Consider the following 25,400-nt stretch of genomic DNA (forward strand, 5'->3'; position numbering starts at 1 on the left):
TCTCAACTGTTTTATTGATTTATTTATTGGTTAAAATCTGTAAGGTAATGAATAAATTAATCCTTTTATGTTGTGGGCTTCTTTTGTAGTCAAATGCAACCCTGGAGCAGATGGCTGAGTTAGCCCTGAAGTCCCAGGAGTGGCTGGACCAGTCTCCTGTCATCCTGAATTCACTGACTAAGTTAAACCAGACAGTTCCAATGATCAAGGTATGACTTCCTACCTGCCCTCTGCCTCTTGCCAGGAGGGAATCTGTTCACTGAAGTAAACTGGGGTTCCAGGGACATCTTAGGTCAGCTGGGGAGACCCCTCTCAGGGTGTCCTGTACTTCACAGTTTCTGCCTGTTCCTTAACAGAGATGCTCCTGCCTCACCTTTCCCTGCAAATTCTCTTTCTCAAATGAACTGTTTGTAATATGCTCCCTGACCCTGGCTGTGCTGGGGCCTGCTGGAGGGCTAAGATGAGCAGGGAACACTCTTCAGTTTGTAAATTAACTTTCTGCTTGATGGACTGATCCAGCCAGCCAAGACCAGGCAAGAAATGAATTTTTCAGAGAATGAAACAGTATCTATAATAAGCATGTAGTTCTGGCTACACACATAAGAGCTGGAAGATGTTTTGTACTTCAGTGAATGTAAATAAAATTTCTTTTTCCCCCTCCTAAGAAAGCTTGCCTGGATACAGAAAGCAGTAGACTGTAATGTTACACACACTTGTTTCCCATTCTCTGTAGTAAAAATTGTCTCCTTTTCTTACAAAAATGAGATCCCTGGAAGCCAAAAGCATTAGCAGTTAATTTTAGGGGCTGGAATTCATTCTAATTTCCATGGCATCAAGAGAAAATCCAGAGTGGAATATGCAAAAGTGAAATGAAATGCTCTCTGCTGATTGCAGTCATTGGTGGAATAACGAAATATTCAGCCAAACAAAAACCTGTGCTGATCTCCAAGTGAAGTTTTGGTTGCCTATGCATTGGGCACTGGCTGTGTTCACAGGACTTAAAACAGACACAAGGGAAATTTACTTCTAGAATAACTAAAATCATCCATGATTTTTTTGATGGGACTCCAGTGCCTGGTGGAGGCTCAGTGGGCATCCTTTCTTGACTCAGAGAAGCAATGACTTGGATTTAGGGAGCTTTCTGTGATGTTCCCATTGCTGGCATTTCCCCATCCTGATGCAGAGTGAAGGGAGTAGGGAGGGGGCAGTGCAAATACCCAGTGAAGGCAGCTGCTCTGTGGTGGTTTGGAATTGCACAGTGGGTGAACTCAAGGAGCTTCTGGTCAAACTGATGCTTTGTCTTTGTCTGCTTATTGGTAGAACGCCCTGCAGAATCCCTTTGTGCAGGTTTTTATCAAGCTGATGGTGGATCTGGACGCAGCTGAGCTCCTGAGTCAGATAAATGAGCTGGGTGAGTGTGTCCACGATGTGCTGCCCTCTTCCTTACTTGTACTTCAGGCCTGGGAGCTCCAGGTTCAGCCAGCTGCAGCCATCCCATAGTCTGCTCTGCTCTGGCCCGTGCTGGAGGCTCCAGGGCAAGGCAATCCCAGTGATGCAGGAATCTTGCAGGGAAAAGGCTCTTAGAGAGCAGAGTGCTGGTGTGGAGATGTTTCCCCTGGGTGTTGGGGGTGCCGGGACGGGAGCTTTGCCGCGGTGTGTGGCCACTGGAGGACACTGTTTAGCCGTAATTATGGCTTCAAATGAGCTGCCTGGGACTCGGCTGGAAAATGTTGTGGAGAGCTCCCTTGCATTGCAGCGAGGTTCAGATCAGAACTTCTCCAGAGCAGAAGAGCCAGGGATCACATAAATGTACCCAGGCTGATGGAGCCAGGGGCATCAATTCAGGAGATGCTCTGCTGCAGTTTGGTGGGTGTGCAAGGCCCTCCAAGGTGGCATTTGGAGCTGTGCACTGTGAGAATCACCAGTAACAGTGGGGTTGGTACATCCCTGTGAGTGCATGAGGATCCCAGTCCCTTCCTGCCAGCCTTGCTGTCCCTACCTGCTGTGGCAGTGAGTGGCCAGGCATGTCACCATGAATCTGGACTGTGGCAGCAAACCCAGCAGCAGCCAAGAGTCATTATGGTCTGTTGCAGTCATTTACATGCAATTGGTGCTGACCCCTGTGTTATTCATGAGCAGCAGCTCCTGCCTTAGCTCCCCATAAAGCCACGGAGCCTGCAGCAGCTGTTCCATATTAGTTACCTTGCATTATGCAGCCACCTTTGAAACCTGCCAGCAAACAGCAGCATCTTTATTAACTGCAGCATCAGGTTGAGTCCACACATCAGCACAGCATTCACAGCTCTGCCTTGATGTGCCTGGATAAAGCATGTCCTCCCCTGAGACACAGCAGCTCAAAAGGAGAGTTGATTACCTCCTAAACCAGAGGGTGTGGAAGGAATGGGGAAACAATGCACCACGTGCATGTCTAAAGCCCCAGCAGGTTAGTGGGGACTTGTGATTTGGGATGGCTGTCACATCCCATTGCTGGCATCCTCCCAAAGGCAAGCTCACGAGCATATTACAAATGATTAACATAAAAACTGGGTCAACAGCATGCCTCCATTGCATTGCTGAGTGCAGAAATGTATTTCACACTGCATATTTAGCAGGATGCCTTTTTGTTTGTTTTCTTTCCTCCTTTCTGGTGTCATCAGCAGCGTGAAGGAGTGGAAAGATGGAGTGGGATTTCTGCTGGGTGTAGTGATGCTGGAGGGGTTGTTTGTGGGGTTTTTCCCTAGATGACATCCGGCTGGAGCTGCAGAACAACGCTGATGTTGTTGAGCAGCTGAACACTTTGGCTGCCCTGGCTGTGAACGTCTCATCCTGCGTCTCCTTCAACCGCATCCGGCCAGTGCAGGACTTGGATGAGATGGAAGCGGTGGCTAAGGAGCTCTTCCTGAAGAACGAGCTGTTTGCAAGTATGTGACACTCCCAAATCCCTCTGACAGTTAAATTCTGCCTGATAGAGTGTGAGAATGCAGCATAAAATATTTGGCTTTTCACCAGCAGCTGTTGTGGTCACAGCTCCCACCACGCTGCAGTTGATTTGGAGCAGCTGTGTGTGGGACCTTTTCATAGCTCCTCTTCCCTTACACCTGCCCTGTCTGTGGTCAGCTGGTGATTCCTCTTGGTTAATTCTCAATTTGAATAAAATCCCACTGCCCCAAGGTGATCTTTGAGCAGTCTGAAAGGAAATGGCTGCAATGGGAAAAGGTGCTTTAATCAAGAAAGGTATTGCAGAATCATTCAGGTTGGGAAAGACCTTTAAGATCCTCAAGTCCAAATATGAGACAATTCAATTTATTAGAAAGTCATAAAGCACTTGAGATATTCCAGCCAAAGACCATAATGGTGTACTGTGTCTTCTAAGTCACACTTTTCACATTTGTGGGATTGGATTGTGAGATCAGACAACAGGGAGGGATCAAGGTACAGGACTTGGATGAGATGGAAGCGGTGGCTAAGGAGCTCTTCCTGAAGAATGAGCTGTTTGCAAGTATGTGACACTCCCAAATCCCCCTGACAGTTAAATTCTGCCTGATAGAGTGTGGGAATGCAGCATAAAATATTTGGCTTTTCACCAGCAGCTGTTGTGGTCACAGCTCCCACCACGCTGCACTTGATTTGGAGCAGGTGTGTGTGGCACCTGCACATTGAGACCTCCTTTTCATAGCTCCTCTTCCCTTACACCTGCCCTGTCTGTGGTCAGCTGGTGATTCCTCTTGGTTAATTCTCAATTTGAATAAAATCCCACTGGCCCAAGGTGATCTTTGTGCAGCCATTTCCTTTCAAGCTGCTCTGGGAAAAGGTGCTTTAATCAAGAAAGGTATAGCAGAATCATTCAGGTTGGGAAAGACCTTTAGGATCCTCAAGTCCAAATATGAGACAATTCAATTTATTAGAAGGTCATAAATCACTTGAGGTATTCCAGCCAAGCACCGTAATGGTGTACTGGGTCTTCTAAGTCACACTTTTCACATTTGTGGGATTGGATTGTGGGATCAGACTGCAGAGAGGGGTAGAGGGAGCAGAAAATAGGAACTTATATTTGTATCATTAATACATCTTAATATTTAAAGATTAGATCCACTCATAAATCCTGTGACCTGTTTGGTTTGACACTTCATAATTGAGGGGTAGATAGAAGCTTCTGCTTCTCTTGGAACTTCAAACCTTGGTAATATTTGTCCTTTTCCATAGTAGCAGCTTTCTTCTCTGCTTATCCTCCATTCTATCACATGTTTTATGTATGGAATAATCAGGAAAAATGTTCTGGATAGAAAAATTTCTGTGAAGAAGCCTTGTAAAAAAGAGGAGTTTCTACATATCTGTGTGTGCTGTCAGCTCCGAAGGAAATCCTTTTCCCTTTCTTTTCCCAGGTATCATTTTCAAGCTGCCTCCAAGGCCTGGCCAGTCCGTTCCTGGGGGCCTGTCCCTCCCTCCTGTGCTCAACTACACCATCAGGATGAGCAGCAGGATCACCCAAACCACCAACAGGATCCGCGAGCGCATCTGGACCGTGGGCCCGCACAACTCCACCTCCCAGAGCCAGATTTACAGCAGGGCCTTCATCTACATCCAGGACAGCATTGAAAGGGCCATCATTGAGCTGCAGACTGGCAAGAAACCTGAGGAAATAGCTGTTCAGGTCCAGGCCATGCCCTACCCCTGCTACAACAAGGATATGTAAGTTTGGGTGGCTTTTGCCTTCATGTTTTGTGTCAACTCATCTTGTCTGACTGGTTGAGTTCACCACTCCTTAATACCATACTCACATAGCATAAAAATAATTAAATTCTGTTCATTTGGGTTTTTTTCTCAAGAAAATAGCCAAAAGAGGGAAATTTTGACTTGAAGATGGTCTGTTTAGTTTGCCTAATCTTTAGTTTTCAGTGTTTTTTTATACCTGGTGTGGTGGTAACTGTAGATTTTGCAGCAGGTAAAACTCCCTGTTTTACTATACATAGTGGGGTTGAGATTTGCCAAAACTTGGTTAAATATGAGTCTTGGCTTGTTCTGCAGGTGTTCACATGCAGACAATGCAGCAGAACTTAGAAAATTTATTTCTGGGGGGGAAAAAAAGGGATGCCTCGGTTTATGAGCTTTACAGTGTCCAAACTGAGTGGAAAACACACAGGGAAGGGATTTCAGGGTCCATCAGGGAGCACTGCAGGATGTTCAGCAGAAGTATTCATAGATGTGAGGATCACTGTGCCCTGACCCTTGGAGCAAAGGGATAGGCTGGACCTAGGAGTTTTTCCTACTGAAAAACCTCCATGCCAACTGCATGAGCCAAAAGATTGTTTGGGAGCTGTAAAATATCATTTTTGAGCCACAGCAGAGCTATTCATCTCCTGTGTCAGCTGGCACTGAAGAGAGCTGGGCATCTATAACCCCTTCTCAGGACATGTGAGGTACCCAGGAAGCAGGAAGGAAGCATCCAAACCCAATTCTGCAGCAAATTCCTGGGTTATTGCTGAGAGAGAGTTTTGTGCAGTGATTAACTCCTGGGAAAACCACTTGCCTTTGGGTTTCCCTCTGCCCAGCCCAGCTTCAGAGGGAGATGTTTGCTCAATTATTAAAATACCTCAAGGCTTTGGATTTGCATCCAGCAGAAATCATCACAAAATGTCTGCTTATTGATTATTGCACAGTTATTGCACAGTTATCATACTGGAGAGAAGAGGAGGGAGAATATATATATATATATATAAATTTATGTATTTATATAGTTTTATGTATATTTATATGCATTTTTATATATAGTGCCATTATATATTTATATATTGTCTATAATAATAATATATTATATATATTAATATATAATATATGGTATATAATATATATATTTCAGAGGGATATATAATATATATATTTCAGAGGGAAATGTTTGCTCAATTATTAAAAGACCTCAAGGCTTTGGATTTGCATCCAGCAGAAGTCATCACAAAATGTCTGCTTATTGATTATTGCACAGTTATTGCACAGTTATCATACTGGAGAGAAGAGGGAGGAGAATATATATATATTTATTTATTTATAAATTTATGTATTTATATAGTTTTATGTATATTTATATGCATTTTTATATATAATACCATTATATATTTATATATTGGCTATAATAATATATATTATATATAATAATATATAATATATGGTATATAATATATATTATATATGTTATTTATGTATTATGTATTATATAGTATATATAATATATATATTATGTGGTATTAGTATGTGGTATATTGTATATAGTATATTATGTAGTGTATATAAATATGTATTATTATATAATATATATTATATAATATTTATATATATCATTTTTATATGTTGTTATTTATATATATATATATATATATAAACCAGTACATAAGAGGTGTTAGGCCATGCTGAATTCTTAGGAGAGCCTTTCCTGGTTCTTTATAAATAAGGCTTCATTTGCATGGAAGCATTTCCTAAAATGCTGGTTTATAGGAAATTTTCAGCTTTACAGGGAAAAAAAAGTTTGAAAACAAGTGTAATGTTAATTTCTCACTGTTATTGTGCATTAATTCAGGAATAACACTGGTTGTGGGTTTTAACTCAAGTTTCTAAATTAAGGAGGAAAATGTGAACCCTGCAGATGAAGGGGATCCCCTCCTATAAAAACTTGCTTTCCTAGTCAAAAGGAGAAATTTATTGTTGGCCATGGTATTTGGTTTTTTTTTTCCTCACACAATTGGCACTGGAAGAAGGTTTTAACTAAAATGAGGAGCCAAGAAATGTGCCCTGGGTCTGCCTGTCCTGTGGGGTGGTGGGACAGACAACCTTTGGGAAAACACCCACATCCAGACTCCAACACAGGAAATATGGCCTGATCATGAAATTTGGCCATTAGATCTGAGAATTATGGGATGTTTCCAAATGGAATGCAGCTCATCAGAGAGCCAGGAGATGCCACTGCCCATGGTGCTTCCTGCTCCTGCCAGTGGTGCTGCTGAGCAAGGAAATCCCTCTGCAACATTAAAAAAAAAATAAAAATATTCTGAGCAGTCAGGAGTTTGATGAATAAAAAGTCCAATGCAATGGCAAAGGAGTCTTTTTTAATAATTATTAATTTTACTCCACATTTTGAAATATAAGCATGTCTTTTCCTGTGCCAGAGTATTGTTCTGAAAAATATATTCTTGTACAAAGCCTTAATCCCCAGAACATTTTGTATTCAGCTGAAGCTTGCTTTTGCCTTTTACAGGTTCTTAACCAGTGTGACCTACTCGCTTCCATTTGCTCTGATGGCTGCCTGGGTGCTGTTTATAGCTGATTTTGTTAAAACACTTGTTCAGGAGAAAGATCTCAGGCTTTATGAGGTACGGGGAAACTTTCTGGGGCGTGCAGAATTATAAACAGATTTTCCTTATTCGTGGTTGGCGTGTCTGATGTGCAATATTAAATGGAGCAAAACAAGCATTAAGGCAAATATTCCAGCTACCTATTGTTTGACCTGCAGTGTGTGAATTCTGACATTATAACCAAGCTCAAAGCCATGGAAATGCAGGGTGTTTGCCCTTCAAGTGGAGGGAATATTGCTTTGCAGTGCTGAACACAGGAAACATGGGCACCTCACAAAATTACAGGGTTTCTGAAGATTTAAAGCTCTCTAAAAATTGACTTTGAGTCATACCTACTGGGGACAAAGACATGAAAAGTGACTTATTTCCTATCCTTGAAGTTATTATACTTAATATTTCAGAAGGTGCTACATATTACATCAGCTCCTCTGAAATGAAGTTCTTCATTCAGGCTGCCTGTTGGAAAAGAAATGACATTGAGACATTGGGAATTTATTAAATTAACTCAGGTTTTCAGTGTGATCACTGTCAACAGAGATGAACAGCAAAGAACTTTTGTCAAACTAAGCCTCAGCAAGCAACAAAAGCTTTGGGCAGATTTGTTTTTTATCTAACACCATGGAAACAAATACTGATTCACCAAAAGCACTTCCAAGAAAGGACACTGACCTGTGATGAGATGGAAAATGAATGAACCCCAGGGTGTGCTCCCTGGCAGCCCCCTACTCTAATTTAGACAACCATTTTCACTAAGGACCAGGGCATCACTAATCTTTTTAGCTGTGTTATAATCCACAAGAAAACACCAGCACATGTAGTTTCTTCTGGGTTTATCAATACAAAATTGCAGTTTTATGCAAGTTGCAAATTTGCAAGTTTCTTCTGGGTTTATCAATACAAATTTGCAGTTTTATGCAAGGGGAATTAATGATCAGCTAATATAAATTAATATGTCTTCCTTCTGACCATAGTAATTTAGCTGTTGTTTTTTTGTCTTGGGGTTGTGTGAGAAAGGTCTGGTTTCAAAGACATTTGAGAGCTTTTAGGCTTAAGCCACTGGATCTATTATTATTTAAAAAAACAACCAAAAGGCTTTAGAAAACTTAGAAATCTAAGGCAGAAGCTGCTTTGGAGCCTGTGGGCTGTGACATTTGATCCTTGCAGGTCCTCTCTGGGTTGTTCTTTTCCAACAGACTGCTCTGCAAACTGTGGGCATTCCTGAAATGGGAGTGCAGGGTTTGTCCCTGGATAGAATGAGCGTGGTCTGGTTGCAGGCCCTGTCCAGAAGCTGGAAACAGAAATAATTCTTCATTTCTCTGAAATGTCACTTGTGATTGTTATTTTTACCTTCCTCTGTGCAGTACATGAAGATGATGGGGGTCAATGCCAGCAGCCATTTCATCGCCTGGTTCATCGAGTGCGCCATCTTCCTCCTGATTACCGTCACCTTCCTCATTGTTGTTCTGAAAGTAGGTGACATCCTTCCCAAAACAGACACAGCCCTCCTGTTCCTGTACCTGATGGACTACAGCCTGTCCATCATAGCCATGAGCTACTTCATCAGTGTTTTCTTCAACAACACCAACATCGCTGCCTTGGTGGGCAGCCTGGTCTACATCCTCACCTTCTTCCCCTTCATCGTGCTGCTCGTCATTGAGAACCACCTGAGCTTCTCTGTCAAGAGCCTCCTGGTGAGTTCTGCTTCTCCTTATGCCCAGGCAGTGTGTGGAGGCAGGGAGCTCAGTACATTCCAGCTTTTATTGTACCTCGTGCCTTTCTGAATTCCATCAGCGGGTGGTGACAGGCACGCTAGGACCATGGCCACGCTTGGCCATGGACCTTTTGAAGGACACCTGGAGTTAGCTGTGTCCCCTGACTGAAGGCACTCCTTGTGGAATTTTAGTGAATTCCCACCTGCCAGCTGAATCACAGTAGTTTGAGCTATGTGTTTTCATTGCAAAAGAAAATGAGCTGCTTTCACCCACTCTGAAAAACCAGGCTGTCTCAGTGAGGGGTTTGGGTTTCTCATTGCTGCCTCAGATCATCCCTGGCTTCCTGTGTCTCAAATCCCTACACATGGGAGTAGATGTAAAGCCTTGTTTCTTACCAAGGGGCAGAGTAGGTAGGTGTTAGCTTCCAGAAACCAGACTTGTCGCCGAAATCAGGAAATTACTTCCATTAATGCAAGTGGTAAAAGAATTAACCACATGGCTCCATGAGGTAATTCTCAAGCACTGCTGTATTTCAAAAGCCTAAAATAAAGCCCTGTATGAGGGAGGAAGCTGTGTCCAGGGTGTGGATGCAAAAGAAAGTCAAGCCCTAAGGAGACATTTCAGCCTGTCACCAGGTAGCACTTCCCATCACAGGCCTGCTCCAGTGCTCCTTGTGACTGCTGGGGAAAAAACAAACCCAGCACTCATTTTTCTGGCTATTGGAATAACCCAGTGAGGTACCTGATTGCTTGACTGACCTGACTTCTCTTAGAGACTAATTCAAATGTTTCTTGTTTTCAATTTTGTTTATTCCCCAGAGCCTGTTGTCTCCAACTGCCTTCAGTTATGCAAGTCAATACATTGCTCGCTATGAGGCACAGGGCATAGGTGAGTTTGTGGCTGACAGAGCCAGGCTTTGAGCTCTCCTGGGGGTGGTATTTCACTGGCTGAGAGGAGTTCTGATTGTATTTCTCAATTCCTCCCTGCAGGACTGCAGTGGGACAACATGTACAAGTCCCCAATGATTGGAGACAACACTTCCTTTGGCTGGATGTGCTGGCTCATTCTGATAGACTCCTTCATTTACTTCATCCTGGGCTGGTACATAAGGAATGTTTTCCCAGGTAAGGGTGCAGAGCATTGAGGGTGGTGCTGTAGCACCTCTTTTGGGGAACAGTGAACACAGAGCTGGCTGAGGCAGTGAGACAGGGCACACACTCTGTCCCAGACCAAAGGGAGCACAGCATTGTGGATGTCTGAGCCTGTTAATGGCACTGAGAGAGAGCACAGCTAGGGAAATTAGGGTTTCTCAGCCTGACAATTGGCTAGGTGGGTCTCCTGAAGAAGCTGAAGCCAAGGACACAGGAGGGTGTCACTGCAGTCTGGTGGGTGAGAGTGGAGCATGTTAGACTGCATTTGTCAGCTGAGTGATTTTGAGCTGTGTTACTTACATCATTTGGTTTCAAAAAGTAATTCCTGCCTTGGGCAAGAGCCAGTACATTTGTCTTTTGCTTTTCTTCCCCACCTAATGAAGCAGTCCACTGGCATACGGAAATCTACCCAGTGGAAAATGTAAAGTTCTCCTGCCCTCCAGCTATGGAGTTACTCAGAATAACAAATTAGTGAGTGCTTCCTATTGTGCCAATCAGGAAAGACTCTACAAAGTCCTGGTGGTGCATGAACAAATCAAGAAATCTCTGTGAAGTTAATTTTTGCTGTTTTGAGTGCACCCCACCAGTGGCACTTGCTGAGGAACAGATAGCTGAATGAGACTCCTGTTCCTGCAGGTAGATATGGCATGGCTGCTCCCTGGTACTTCCCACTGCTTCCATCTTACTGGATTGAGTACAACAGCTACCTGCCCTTCTGGAATGAGAAACAGAGATGCCTGCTCTTCTCCAAGCTGATGTTGAGGAAAGAAGTCACCCTCCCCCGCAAGATATGTATGTGGATGCTGCAAGGGGTAGCAATAATAACTTGTATTTTGGGTAAACAAAGCCAAATTTGTGAAGGGGCACCATACTCAGAAAACAGCATTGATTGTTATTTTGAAGTACAGGAAGAATTGAAAGCTGGTACTCACATCAGTGGAGATCTGGCCCTTAAATTATATTTGCTCTTCCTATTTGTTGTGGAGAGTCAGTACTGATTTTCACACTCATATTTGTGTGTGTTGTAGTTGGGCAGTTACCTTCCATGCCTGTCTGTCTGTGTAGAAATACACTTTTGTCTGGGCAAGCAAATACAGGTTTCCACTTGGCAAAAGGCACGTGTTCTTCTTTGCTTATCTCTTTAAATATTTAGCCTGTAAAATATTGAGATCACACATAAAATGTTGCTGGTTCCACCTAACTGAAAATAACTCTGTATTTTTGCCTCATGTCCTCTAACTTTCTGTGCTTGTTTAGTATAAATTAAGTTAGGTGCTCTGAAAAACCTAAATATGAGATCTTTCCAGAAGTGATTAATGCCTGTTGTCAGGAGTTGTTAGAAGCTTCAGAAGTAGAAAGGAAAAATCCCAGAGAGTTCAAAATGATACACATCTGGTGGCATGTTCTCAGTGTTCCTGGCTGAAAGACACCTGCTTTTCTGTATTTTGGTTTGCTCTGAGATGAGAAAAGTAGCACAAGCACTGCAGTAGCTGTCCCTGACCCTTCTCTTTGGTGTCCAAGGTGCCCCCCACCCTCACGTGGAACCAGAGCCCACCGACCTGCCCTTGGGAGTCTCCCTCCACGGCATAACAAAGGTTTATGGATCCAAAGCTGCAGTGGACAACCTCAGCCTCAACTTCTATGAAGGGAATATCACTTCCCTGCTGGGACACAATGGAGCTGGGAAAACTACAACCATGTGTGTATCCTTTAAAGCAGCTCTTTTTTCGCCTGTGGGGTGTGGTTGGGTCAGCAAGAGGGCAAGTGCAGCAGTGGGAGACTGAGGAAGGTGCTTCACTAGGCCAAATCCCTCCTGTAGCTTCACCTTGCTCATGGATGACCTCAGGAGTTCCTTCATCTGTCAGAATTCTTTAGGTTCTAAAAGGTCCTTTCCTGCTTAGGAACATGCTTTTTAATCTGCTGAGATAGCTGGGATACACAGCACAGCAGCTGTTCAGGGGTTTTGTTCCATGGCCTGGGGTTAGGTTGTTCTGGAACCCGTGGGGAGCTCATGCACACACCAAAGCTGAAGTGATGCCAGCAAGAAAACTTAATAAAGATACACTTCAGCTGTACAGAGCCATGTGTTGGCTGGGCTGGAATGGCAGGGGATTAATGCATTGGCCTTTCAGCCTTGCTGTTTATAAATTATTATTTGACTTGTTAGATAACAGCACTAAAACAGGCCTGTAGAACTTGATTTCTCCACTGATATATATGTGCATATCTCTGAAAGGAACATTAAGCTGATAAATAGAAGCCTCAGAAGAGCCAAAATCAGTAAGACAGATGTGTGCTTCACCTCAGCTTATTATCAATTCACCTCATATTCTGTTTGCAAAGTGTAGCAAAGGTGATATGCAGAAAAGTATAAAACCTTCCTGAAACTTACCAGAGGCTTCAAATCCTGAATAAGGTCACAAATTACTGCTTTTAAATGATGGTTTAAAGTCCCAGGAGAGAAGAAAAACTCTGTGAAGGTGAAGGGTGGTCTGAGATGCATCTTCTCCCTCTAGTCCCTGCAGGACAGCACCAAAAATGAGCTGTAATGTGCAAGTAGTTATTCTGAGCAGAGGGAGTTTGACTCAGCTCCTGCTTGGTGGGTGATTATTTGCTTGAAGTAGATGAAAGTGCTGCCCACTGTGAGGTGTCTCATGGAGAAGTCCTCTCCCATTTCTCACGAATAATGGCAGTGAAATCAGGTCTGCATGCTCTGCTGGGATTAGGCAGATGAAGAGGAGGTTTTCAGTCCCAGCTGTGGTTACAATATGAGGCCCTGTGGGCACTCCAGGAAATCCTCAGAGAACAAGGAGTCACTGCATTCTGGGAATTCCCAGTAACTAAACTGGAAGTCAAAGGCATTCCTGAGTGTGAGGGATATGGGTCTGAGCTAGGGAGAGGGAGGCTGCAGCAGGTAAAAGCAGAGGGGAGGAGTATCCAGGGTGAGCTTGGAGCTTGGCCCTGCAATCCCTCAGAGGGGAACAAGGATGTTAATTTACCTCTGCTCTGCCAGAGCCTGGCACACAGTGGGCAGTGGTGTCTGGCTGGAAGGAGTGGGAGGGGACACAAAAAAACCTTGGAAGTGGTGACAGCTACAAAGCCGCATGAAAAAAATTACCCATGGCTTCCTCCTTTTTCTAACTTCTCCTTTCTATTTCTTTTTCCTTCAGATCTATTTTGACTGGGTTGTTCCCTACATCATCTGGCACAATCTTTGTGTATGGCAAAGACATCAGGACTGACCAGGAGGTGATCAGGAAGAACATGGGGGTGTGCATGCAGCACAACGTGCTCTTCAACTACCTCACCACCAAGGAGCACCTGCTGCTCTATGGCTACATCAAAGTCCCTCACTGCAGCAAACAAGAGCTCTACCAAGAAGTGAAGAGGTAGAAAAGTAGCAGGAATGGGGGGGAGGAGGGAGAGAGGGCTGTCAAAATAGTTGTGTGGTGGTGCCAGTGGCCCTGCAAAGCTCAAAATCCTGGATTGGAGGTCTTGTTGCAGCACCAGCTTAGGGTTCAAATGGTGCCTCGCTCTGACTAGAGGAATATATTGATACCTGTGCTGTAAGAAAACAATATCTCTTCTCCAGGGGGTTTACAGGCTGCTGTGGCAATTATTTGGAGATGAATTTATAGGCCTAAGGGGCTACTCCTTGCTGCTTTACAGTTTGCCCTGGGAAGAGATTTAATCAACCAGTCAGAAAGATGATGTTGGCTTTATTGGTTCTGCAGAGAAATGAAGCAGCCAGAACATCCCAGGGAGTTTGGATCTTGGTGTCTCAGTTGATGGGGTTGAGCCTTTAACCTTGACTTGTCAGATGAAAACTTTGAAAACATCCTCAAAAATGTTTTAAATGAAAATCCCAGTGACTGAGCTGCAGGGTGACTCTACACTGTGACCACTCAGCAGAGCAGGATTTCATTTCCAGTTACAGTTTTTTCAGCTATTTTCAGATTCCCTGCTTAAAGGACAACTTTTGGGAGTTTTCCCTCTGTTTTGCAGGACTTTGAAGGAGACTGGGCTATACAGCCATCGACACAAGCTGGCTGGCACCCTGTCAGGGGGGATGAAGAGGAAGTTATCCATAGCCATTGCTCTGCTGGGAGGATCCAGGGTGGTGATCCTGGATGAGCCAACCACAGGCGTGGATCCATGCTCCCGGAGGAGTATTTGGGAAATCATCTCCAAGAATAAAAAAGGTACTGTGAGGAGAGGAAATGTTGCCCAGAGACAAAGGTGATGTGTGTCACTTTACAAAGATGCTACCAGTGGATTTGAATTGTGGGTTTTGGAGGCCAGAGAGAAAAAAATTTGGAAGACTGGGATTTTGCAATTCTGGAGGGTCCATCCTGGTTGGTTTCTGTAAATTCACTGTCATTTAAAAAATAACTTCACCATAGAATACAACTTACAATACTGTAAAATTTGTCTCTCTTGTTGTCTTTCATCCAATTTCATTAATAATTGCCCAAAAATGTAGTTGATTTTCACCTGATACTCTGTGTTCCCTCATCCAATGAGGCTTTCAGCTGTCTCACTGTTGAGATAAGGACAGATCTGACCAGAATGTGATAAAACAAAATTGTTATAAACATTCATTGTGTTCATTTAACAATGTGGACTTTCCATGGTCTGATCCAGAGCAAGGGGAAGCTCTGGAACCTCTACAATTTATATTGATGATATCATTGTGTAGGGAAATACAGAAATTTTTGAGGAAGGAAAGAAAATAACCCAAATCCTTCTAAAATCCAGTTTTGCCATAAGACCAGGTGTCCATTCTGTGGTGACTGTGTTTTCCAGGCAGAACCATCATTCTCTCCACACATCACCTGGATGAAGCAGAAGTGCTGAGCGACCGGATTGCCTTCCTAGAGCATGGAGGGCTCAAATGCTGTGGCTCACCTTTCTACCTGAAGGAAACCTTTGGGGATGGCTACCACCTGACCCTCACCAAAAAGAAGGTTTGGTGTCTGAGCTGGTCCCTGAGCTCCTGGCAGCTCTGTGTCCAAGGGAGTCATCAGGGCTGGTGGAGGGATGTATGGAGAGGAGCTGAGTGATCTCCATGGCCTTGTGAAAGCAGCAATGTCAGGGCTCTGCTTTGGTGAAAAAGAACAGGGTTTCCTTGAAGGTTAAAAGCAAGGGTGCAGAATGTGAGGAATAAAGCAGATGGAAAGAGCCCATCCATAGTGTTTGGCTTGGGCAAAGTGTTCTACTTGCAAGGAGTGGGGAACTCTACTCTTGCTAGCATTTATTGCAGTGCTGTTGGTAGCCCCAGCACCATGAGAGACCAGCCCCTCTTCCAGACTGCTGGCACTGGAGACAAAGAAAGTAAAAACAGACCCATAAGCAAGCCCTGTTTCCCATGGGAAAAAGAGTGAGTTTGGGCTGGCAGCCACGTTAAGGTCTCTGCTGGCCAGGCTTTTTCTCTTTTGTACTACAAACTTGTAGCACTGCAAAGTAGTTGATTCAGCCCAGCCTGCTGAGGTTATGGATGGACCAAGATGGGAGACTGTCACACATCCCTTTTTCAAGGGCCAGAAATAACCCACTTTCACCTGCTTTTGATATTTATCCTGTTGGATAGCTGGACTGAGATCACTTACCAGTTATGCTCTGGGACAGGATTTGGGCTACATCCTGCAGGAGAAAGGTTGACCTTGCAACCTTTCAGTGACCAGAGTGTTTTCCTCTTTTTTCAGAACATGATAGAGGAATGTGACACCACAGCAGTGACCTCCTTGATCCAGTCCTATCTCCCAGAGGCTTATCTCAAGGAGGACATTGGTGGAGAGCTGGTTTATGTGCTTCCCCCCTTCAAGTCCACGGTGTCAGGAGCCTACCAGGCCCTCCTCAGAGCCCTGGACACCAGCCTGAATGATCTCCACCTGGGTTGCTATGGGATTTCCAACACAACTGTGGAAGAGGTATGAGCTCAGGAGCTGCTGGCTTTGCTGGAATATCATGGAGATTTATTTCCCAGCAATGTGTGGCTCTGCTCTCTGGGCACGTTAAGAATTCCATGAGGGATTCAGGCAGGGAGGAAGGGGTTACACTGAGGTACACATGAGTGTGTGGATGCATCTATAAATCTATATATATACTAATGCACTGTCTCACCTGGCTGTAACAGCCTTTTGATGTTTTACCCAGAAAATGAGGCTCTGGAGTTTGACTGAGGAGAAATTAACACAGGCACCTTTCTGCCCGTGGGAAATCTCTGGTCAAATAAACACATTTAATTGCATCAGAAATAAAAAGTAAATGATGAGCAGTGATGACCCGTGTCTTGCAGAGGGGAGGGAGGGAGATTGTTACCTTCCTGCTCAGAATTTCTTAGTTTCTTTTGAGATGTTTTCCTAAAGCAGCAAGAATCAGGTGTACATTGTGTCCCATGCACCATGACTGCACACTCCCAGCATGGAGGCAGTGGGATTGCCAGGAGCTAGAGGGTGAATGTCCCAGGGAAACAGGTTTGACTTTCCACTGCTGCAGCAGAACAGGGACAGGAGATGACAAGGAGTTGGGCAACAATTTTATATGGGAAAAAAAGTTAATTTCTCTCACTGAGCACAAAGGCAATAGGAAGAGGATTATTGTACATAACTGCTGCACCAACTACAGCTACAAAGCAGGAGAGTGGATTCTGGTAATTGTTTTGGTAAATTGAGTCATTTGGACAAATTTTCCTTCATATTTTCTTGCTCCATAGGTGTTCCTGAATCTGACAAAAGAGCTGGTGAAGGACCAGCAAGAAGAGGCTGTGCTGCCCCATCAGCTGCCTGGAGTCAGTGGTCACACTGGTGGTGACGAAATGTCTGTGAGCACAGACACCTTCACAGAAAGAGATGGTACTCAGTCACCTAAGGGTTTATTCCAGATTTACTGCACATGCAAACACTGACAGATGGACTGATTTGAGCTCCCTGTCTTCTTTCTTTGTTGAAAGCCACATTTCACCCAGCCAGGAATCACAAAACTTATAAATCACTGGAAGTACAGCACTCACCAGTCCTTTAGATCCCCTGCTTTGGAATAGTCTGAATCACAGGATAAATTACTAAAGGGGTTTTGTTTGCATCTGCCTTCCTTTACATTGATCCAGGTTTTAATCTAATCAATACAGCATGTGGGTGAAAGAGTAAATGTGTACCTCTGAAAGTAATTGCTGTAATAGATGTAGAGGATTATTTCCCCATAACTAGTAGAATTGGAAAGAAACTTAGTGGAAATCCTTTAGTCTGTTGGAAAAGCAGCACAGCTCTGAGCTGAGTCCTCCTTGCTGCTTTTTGCTGTGCCCCAGACATTGCAGTTTAGCAAAGGGGCCTAAGGGAGCAGACAGTGGGGTAAATTCAGAAGAGAACCAAGCTACACCACTGTCCATGGGGGTCTGAGACCTCCTAAAGGTGGCCCAACCCAAAAATGAGAAATACCTGGCTGCAAGGCTTTCTTGGGCTAGAAACACTGTTTTGTACTTATAAATATACCATTTATAGTCAGGAAAGCATCCAAGGGACAACACAGAGGTATTTTTGTCCTTCTCAGAGCTGACCTGCACTGTAAATGTTACTGTAAACAGTCACTCATGTAGAAAAGTGTTTTGTTTCACCCTTAAAAAAGGCTGAAAAGTATTTGCTTCATGGTATATTATACAGGTTAATATTTCATAGAGAAGAATAGCTGGCGCAGGATTTGGCTCTGTTTTTAGTATACCACAAAACCTGTCTATGCAGGAGGCCCAGTGGCTTTTCTTGTTTTCTTATTTCAGGTCTAATTCTATTACTTATTTTTCTGAGGATCTGCTTTTTAAATTATGAAAAATTTCAGCTTGCAAATCTAAAAGAAAAATATGTTTTGCCTGAAAATTGAAGTGAGTGGGTTGGATGTAGATAACTTATTTCATCTGGAAGCCTGTGTTCCTCTTGCAAGGTCTCACACTGAAGGTCACTACATGTACACATTTAAAATTTAACAAAATACTGGTGTTATATGAGCTTATGACTGGAGCCCTGTCCCACACCTGATCTTGTGTTTGCTCCACCTTGATAGTTTGGATTTGCTGTCTGTAAAAGTGTACAGGAAGTGAAACACCCTCCCAGAGTGCTCTACCCATCACTTCCTTGCCTTGTACAAATGCAGAGCCATGACCCAGTGCCATCCTTTGTGCCCAGACCAGCTCCTGATCAGGTCCAAGAGCCTGCGGGGTTTGCCGCTGCTGCTGAAGAGAACCTCAGCGCTGTTCATCAAGAGGTTCCACCACACCCGGCGGGACGTGCGCGGCTTCATCGCCCAGGTCATCCTCCCCGTGCTCTTTGTGATGGCTGCCATGGGCCTGGGGACACTGAGGACCAAGGAGACCGAGTACCCTGAGCTGCCTCTGTCCCCCTCCCTGTATGGCACAGCTGACCAGGTGGACTTCTTTGGGTGAGTGCTGCTCCTCAGGACCTTGTGAGGCCTTGGGAAGGCTGACCTAGAACAGAGAGCAAAGAATTAAAGAGTTGAAAGATAAAGTAGAAATTCATAAAAAGGTCTCAATGAATCCACCTTGGGCAGTGCAAGAGCCCAGCCAGGGCTACACCCAAGATGGACCCAAAATGATCACAAAATGGACAACTGGTCACAGAGTCTCTCACTTTTATCAGTTCTGCTCCATTTGCATATTGGAGTTAATTGTCCAATTATAGATTTAGCCCATGCAGTCCCATCCTCCTTGTTTTTCTTCTTCAGTACACTGTTGTTTGTGCTCTTGGGCCTGAGATTTGGATCATTTGTCCTTGGTCCCCAGCTAGAGAAGGAATTGTTTTGTCTCCCTACTCTCTGAAGAGAGCTCACCATCCCTTTATATAAAGCTCAGAACTACACACTTAAAGCACACTTAAGCACACTTAAAGAGTATATCTGAAAAATATAAAAGCTAAAACCAGAGACATCAGTTCAGAATGAGCTCTTCAGGGTTATTTCTGAGCACAGCCAGTGTCCTACACATAGGACACGTGGTTATGTTGTGCAGACAACACAGAGAAACCCTGTTCCCAAGGGATCTTTGAGGACATGGCTTGGCTCAGACCAGAAAGCTTCAGAAAATCAACTTCTCAATTGGATTTAACTATGAAATGTCTGAGAAATGTTCTTGGTGTTTCCCACTGGAGTGTTTCAGCCCCATAGCAGCCAAAGGGATTTTCTTAAGGTATACATGCATGCTCCTCCCCCAGTGGGAAATGAGGTACCCAGATCGGTTGCTTCCAACACTACAATTCTGAGATCAAATTCTATTCATCTTGTGAACATTTCCCTCCTCTCTGTTAGCACAGGATGTTCTTTCCTGGGCAGGCCCTGCTGGTCCAAGGCACACAGGCAATTGGAAGAGCATGTGCTTTTCCAGGGTCGTTAGGATGCCACCACTGAATTATGTCATTCTCCTTAAAAATCCTGTTACCAAAACAACTATAATTGGTATCATTTGATTTTCATGCTGTGAACCTCTTTCCTTCTCCAGTAGTTCTCAGCTCTAAGTCAGAAATACAAAATTTAGCTCTAAAGCCACCTGCTGTAGGTGTTCTTCCCAGGATTCCTCACACCTTCCCACTCTAGTCCTGCTGGATGGGGGAATGAGCCAGAGTTGCATGTCTGAGTCCTCTGTTCCTAATATTCCCTGCTTCTCCTTTTGGATCATTGCTGGAGAGCTGGGGCAGAACCAAGGACAATCATCTTGAATGGTCCAAACCAAGTGGATGTCACAGATGAGAGACCTGATTGAGTCAGGGCTGCAAGCAGTGCCTGGAAATTGGAGTAGATTCCCCCCCCCCGCAGTAAAGAAAAATTTGATTGTCCAAAAGTATCTTGCTTAGATCTAGCGGCAGCAAATCCCTGGAGTGGCTGAGGTGATGAGGGCTCCTTTTAAAGCTGTGTGACTGTCCTCACGTACTGCATGTCCTTCAGAGCTGCTTCCACAAATACTCAATTATTCAACACCTTAAATCCTGTTTCATTCAAACACAGTTTTTCTCTTCACAGTGGTAGTGGAAATTCTTTGAACCTTCTCCTGTTTTCTGTTTTTCTTTGTTAATTCTTAGGAATTTTAATGAAACCACAGCTGCTTTAGTTTCTTCAATGCTGGCTTTCCCTGGGACGGATAACACGTGCATGAACGAAAGCAATTCGTAAGTATTGGGGTTTTTTCCACCTAAACTCCAAACCTGCAAGAGAATTGCCATGACACTATTAGCCATTAGACCTTAATAACCATCTTTGATCATGGGCAGAATCCTCATGCATTGGACTTCTGCATTATGAGGAGTGATAAGGAAGCAGCTTTGGTGGTGGCAGGAAGCCAGGAGGAAAATGAGCAATTCTCCTCTCTGGGAAGTGGTCCTTGCCGCCCCAATAATTCCAATTATAACGTGAGCCCACGCAGCAAGTCCTCAGCACAGGGTTTGTTACCTCTATCTAGAAGCTGTGCCATGAGAGCTGGTTTGTTTTGGGCTTTGCAGATAAATTCTCAGGATGGTAAAGCCCTGAGCAGACTTGAATGCTCGTGCAGGCAAATATTTACCCTGGGTGTTTGCAGTGACTGCCCAGGCAATACAGCCCATCACAGGAGTGCCCAGGGATTGCCACAACAATAGCCCTTATTTCTGGGCAGGTTTCAGATGCTTTTGGCCTCTGAGTGCCAATTCCTTGCACTGCCTACTGTAGGAATGAAGCAGTGCCTGGATTCCATCTGATAGCTGAGCGAATCCAGGCACAGGGAGGGCTCTCTGCCAAGGGGCACAGGAGGCAGCAGCAGGCTGGGGATTCCCTGAACCACCCAGAGCTGACAGGAAGCTCTGCATTTCTGCTGGAGCTGCCCAACTGCCAGCCTTGCTGTCATTAAACATGACAGCAATTAGCTTCATTTGCACACCTGAGCCCAGAGAGCCTCAGAGGAAAATGTGTTCCTTTTCAGGCAGTGCTTAACAGAGGACAAGCTTGGCCAGTGGATTACCAGTGGAAACCAGAGAACTAAATATTCTGCCTGCAACTGCACAGATGGCATCCAGGTAACTTGGATAAACCCAGAAGTGAAGGGGCTTGGGGGATAATTGGGGGCCTTGTTTGTTGGGAGGGGTTTTATGGGCTGGGGCTCAGCATTCCAAGCCCTCCTGTCTCTCTTTGGCCTTGTTGAATTTGCACACTGGATAACCACTGTCTGCACCAGTCTGGGGACAGGAAAGGAGACAGCATCCTCAGAATATTCACACCCTAACATCCCTGGGAGAAGGTTTAATGGTGTTTTTGAGTGTTGTGTGATTGTCCCTTTTGACAGAGATGAGCATGTATTCAAGAGGAAGATTTTATCTTATACAAACACTGTCAGTGTATAAAATCACAGCTACTTTTGCTGCTTGCTCCTCAGAATTTAACTTTATGCAAAGTCTAGATCTGCTCCTTGTTCTAAAAATTAATTATTAATAATAATAATTTGCATTACAGTGGTACCTACAGAGCCAGATATGGGCACTGCTGGGATTTGCATGCACATGGGGAAAAGGCAGATCCTGCCCCAAGGATGTTACAGTTTTGCAGTATAGTTTGGGGTTAAGCTTTCCTTCCAGCTCTGCTCATCTGTCTTCAGCTTTTTGCCATAGCAGATAAACTCATGGCACCATGTGATGCCTTTTAACATAAAGGATGTACTTAGCTGAACGTTTCTAGTCATTCTTTAAAATGCAGCAGCTATTTTGTGCAGTTTTCTGGACATACACCTAATTTCACATCATTAAAAGTATTGCCATGATTTCTCCAGCAAGTTGGGATAATGTTCAAAGCTGATTCTCACCTCTAGCAGGCACAGGCAGGTGTTCCTCAGCATGGAGGAAGCTATTTTGTGTATTCAGATGAGCAGATGCACAATGGGGGAGTCCAGGGCTTTTGTTATGGATGAGCTGAAGGAAGAAGCCAACATGCTGTCTGGGAGGACACTTCAACCTCATGAAACACTGATGTGACTTTGGCCCTCAGCATGTGAAATTATATATTCAGGACTAATTCAAGGTTTCTCTGAAGCCCAGGAAAACATTTGCAGTGACTGACAGTAAAGCAGAAATGTAGAGTGTAGCTTCTGAGAAATGGAATTTGAGAGTTTGAGGCCACCACAGAGTTTTCTGCTCTGTGAGTTGTTTTGCCTTCTGCAGTTTTCTGTGCAGTCACTCTGCTAAGTGGGATCAGCCTTAATTCAGCCAGAATCTTCCTCCATAGCATGAAGCACATTTCAAGGCCCCACTGATGCCAGGAGAGCTGAAGGATAGATTTAAGCAGAGGTTGTTTTTAAGCAGCTCCCTGAATGTTGGGGCCAGTGTGCAGGGATGTGTGCTGTGTGTCCCTGCACTCTGGCTTGGGAAGGAGCAGAAATGCTGCCATGGCAGGCTCTCAATCTTGTCTTCATGTGGTGGGTTTTAGTTAAAACACAAACACTGAAGTTTTTTCTTTGTTTGTCTCCCCTCAGACTTGTCCACAGACAAACTACACTCCCCCTCACAGAAGGACCTTCTCCACACGGACCCTTTACAACGTGACAGGGCACAATGTGGAGAGCTACATCCTGGCAACCACCAAAGATTTCCTGCAGAAAAGGTACAAACCCCTTCCTCTGTGCTGAAAGGCACTGGGAGCAAGGCAGGACATCCCACATCCCCTCTGCATGAAAAGGTGGCAGGGCAGTGGGGGTTTGGAGTCTGCTGAAAGGAGCTGAAGTGTCTTGCAATCATGCATAAAATAAAAAAAAAATTAAAAAAAAAATTAAAAAAGAAAAAAATAAGATAAAAAAAGAAATAAAATAAAATTAAAAAGAAAAAATAAAATAAAAAAGATAAAAAAAATAAAATAAAAAAGATTAAGGCTCGTGCAAGTGTTCTGCTTGACACAGCAGATCATAGCCTGGGGATAACGTGTCAATCAGCTGACATGTTGGGGCTGCATCTGCAGACAAGCCTTTTTTGTCTGACTCAAATCTTTAAAAAGAGGAAAATCTCATACAGCCTGTCATGAAGTAAACCCTGGGGAGAGATTTTCCTCCAGATTTGACTCTCTGAAGAGTCTCAGTGAGAGCTTCACTTGGAGGAGTGCATCCATTGCAGTGAGAGCAGAGTCTGAGCATTTCCGTCTGCTGTGGGGTGGCTCTGGGGACAGAGGTCACCTGCCACTAAAGCTGGCAGGAAATGTGTCCATCTGCCACTGACAAACTGAGCTGCTCATCTGCTGGGTCAGAAGCAGCATCTCACCCCAGAGTGGCAGGCACACAGCTCAGGACTCCACTGGGCTCCAGGATCTGCCTCAAAAGAGGCTTTCAGCACCTTTGTGACAAGTTTGCCAAGCTTCTGGGGTTTTTTCCCCAAAGAAAGGCTCCCAGGGGAGAGGTGGCTTGGCTCCACACTGGGATAAGCTCTCTGAAGTCAGGCTGCAGTGGCACATTGGCATGGCCCATCCAAGGCAATCAGGGCTTTGGGATGAGGGCAGTGATGCATTTCCCTCTGGTTTTCTCTCAGGTATGGTGGCTGGAGCTTTGGGCTGCCTTTGACACCAGATCTGCAGTTTGACATCAAGCCAGTGCCCCCCAACAGAACACTGACTAAGGTAACCAACCCCCACCTGCTCATCCTGGCATGGGAAGGGTGGGACTCAGGAGAAGGAATCTCAAGTTCATGGATATTCCAAAAAAAAAAGGCAAAACCCTCTGAAATCCGCAGCTTGGCATGACAAAGATGACTTGCAGTTCATTTTCTTTTCTCTCCCCATTCTTCTTTTTTGGTCTCACTTCTCTTGCTAGCAGGAGGCAATTTTTCTGCTGTCATAATTTTATTATACAGAGGTGAAAAGATCAATTAGTAACACTTTTATCTCATGAGGGGATGTATGTACCATAACAAGGGCTGGCTGGTGCATTCTGATATGCCCATTTCTCTGGTTCAGCTCAGTGAAAATGTTGTAAAACACCAGGGTTAAAATTTGAGGTAGTTTGCACAAGTGAAGCAGGACAAACCAACATGTTGTCAGTAATAACTCCCAAATTGTTTAAATTTCTCAATTGTGTGCAGGTGTGGTACAATCCTGAGGGTTATCACAGCCTCCCAGCCTATCTCAACAGCTTGAACAATTTCATTCTTCGAGCCAACTTGCCAAAAAATGAGACTTCCAGATATGGTAAGTGTTCCTTTACAGGAGCAGATGACTTCTCCCCTTTGGAGGGATATCCTGCTTCTGCTGAAACCAATTCCAACACTTACCTTGGCTTCAGTGGGGCCTTTTCTTTATTCACTGTTCTGCAATTCCTTTTAAAACAGAATTCATGAGCATGAATAAATCACAAAGTTCATTTGTCTTAGTCAGAGGCTCAGGGGAGCTGGACAGGGAGCCCCAGCTCCTACGTAAAACCCTTCATCTGAGACATGGCAGCAGTTCCTGATTGATTTATTGCCTCTCATGGGCCACTGCCAGGGCTGTCTCTGATAGGTGCCCATGAGTTATGCACAGAAAAGTTCCTCTAGGTCATCTCCAGGGGTGGATTAGGAAATTTTAGAAAATTAGATTAGGGAATTTGAATATGTCACCCTTGTGCTGAGAGCAGCCCAGGGTGAGTGGGCATCTGTGTTTGGGTTTGAGTGAGAGTGGGGAGGGAGAGATTAAAGGAGAAACAGAATTTCCAGCTGTGTTTTTCCTCTGACACCTGACATACACAGATCCAAGGAGAGCTGATGGCCCATCTGGGCTCCTCATAGCTTCTCCTCCACAGCACACTGCAGCAACCCAAATTCCTGCTGGTGAACCAGGAAGGTGGCACTGGTGTGTGCTCATTCAGGGCAGTCCCTTTTTGTTCTCCTCTCCATGAGGACAAATGACAGGAGACACACTGCATGGATCCTTTTGGGTCAGGTTCTGGTACACAGCAAGGGGAACTTCAGGCTGGGGATGATCCTGGATGGGCCTTTGACTTTTAGATTAATGATACTGTGGTCCAATAGGTTTGAACATTTGCCTTTCCCTTTGCAGTTTAGCACCTTTCAATGTGCAGTGTGGGCACAATCCTGTCTGCAGGTGTGTCTGCCTCCAGAGAGGGCCAGGGTGCAGAGACAAGAGAGAGATTTATCTTGCACAGAGATTAGTGGGCTCTGCTCAGCAATTGTGTGCAGAAACCCTTTCCTGATTGACTTTCTTGGAGC

The 25,400-nt window shown here is 44.5% G+C and overlaps 1 protein-coding gene across 2 annotated transcripts in view; it reads left to right on the plus strand.

Moving 5' to 3' along the window:
- The window catches only part of ABCA12 (ATP binding cassette subfamily A member 12), an 87,605-nt gene that overhangs the window by 42,737 nt on the left and 19,468 nt on the right, over positions 1–25,400 (plus strand). For both annotated transcript variants that reach the window (XM_074548036.1, XM_074548035.1), the window contains exons 20-40: positions 90–209; positions 1,321–1,411; positions 2,742–2,921; positions 4,383–4,689; positions 7,244–7,358; positions 8,702–9,031; positions 9,871–9,940; positions 10,042–10,176; positions 10,840–10,995; positions 11,725–11,902; positions 13,374–13,592; positions 14,209–14,405; positions 15,010–15,170; positions 15,909–16,133; positions 16,919–17,057; positions 18,378–18,630; positions 20,280–20,366; positions 21,152–21,245; positions 22,691–22,818; positions 23,730–23,817; positions 24,279–24,384. In XM_074548036.1, coding sequence (XP_074404137.1) covers positions 90–209; positions 1,321–1,411; positions 2,742–2,921; positions 4,383–4,689; positions 7,244–7,358; positions 8,702–9,031; positions 9,871–9,940; positions 10,042–10,176; positions 10,840–10,995; positions 11,725–11,902; positions 13,374–13,592; positions 14,209–14,405; positions 15,010–15,170; positions 15,909–16,133; positions 16,919–17,057; positions 18,378–18,630; positions 20,280–20,366; positions 21,152–21,245; positions 22,691–22,818; positions 23,730–23,817; positions 24,279–24,384 — 3,379 coding nt within the window. The remainder of the gene's footprint in view (positions 1–89; positions 210–1,320; positions 1,412–2,741; positions 2,922–4,382; positions 4,690–7,243; positions 7,359–8,701; positions 9,032–9,870; positions 9,941–10,041; positions 10,177–10,839; positions 10,996–11,724; positions 11,903–13,373; positions 13,593–14,208; positions 14,406–15,009; positions 15,171–15,908; positions 16,134–16,918; positions 17,058–18,377; positions 18,631–20,279; positions 20,367–21,151; positions 21,246–22,690; positions 22,819–23,729; positions 23,818–24,278; positions 24,385–25,400) is intronic.

This window comes from Zonotrichia albicollis, chromosome 10 (assembly GCF_047830755.1).
Source record: "Zonotrichia albicollis isolate bZonAlb1 chromosome 10, bZonAlb1.hap1, whole genome shotgun sequence".
NCBI classification, from domain to species: domain Eukaryota; kingdom Metazoa; phylum Chordata; class Aves; order Passeriformes; family Passerellidae; genus Zonotrichia; species Zonotrichia albicollis.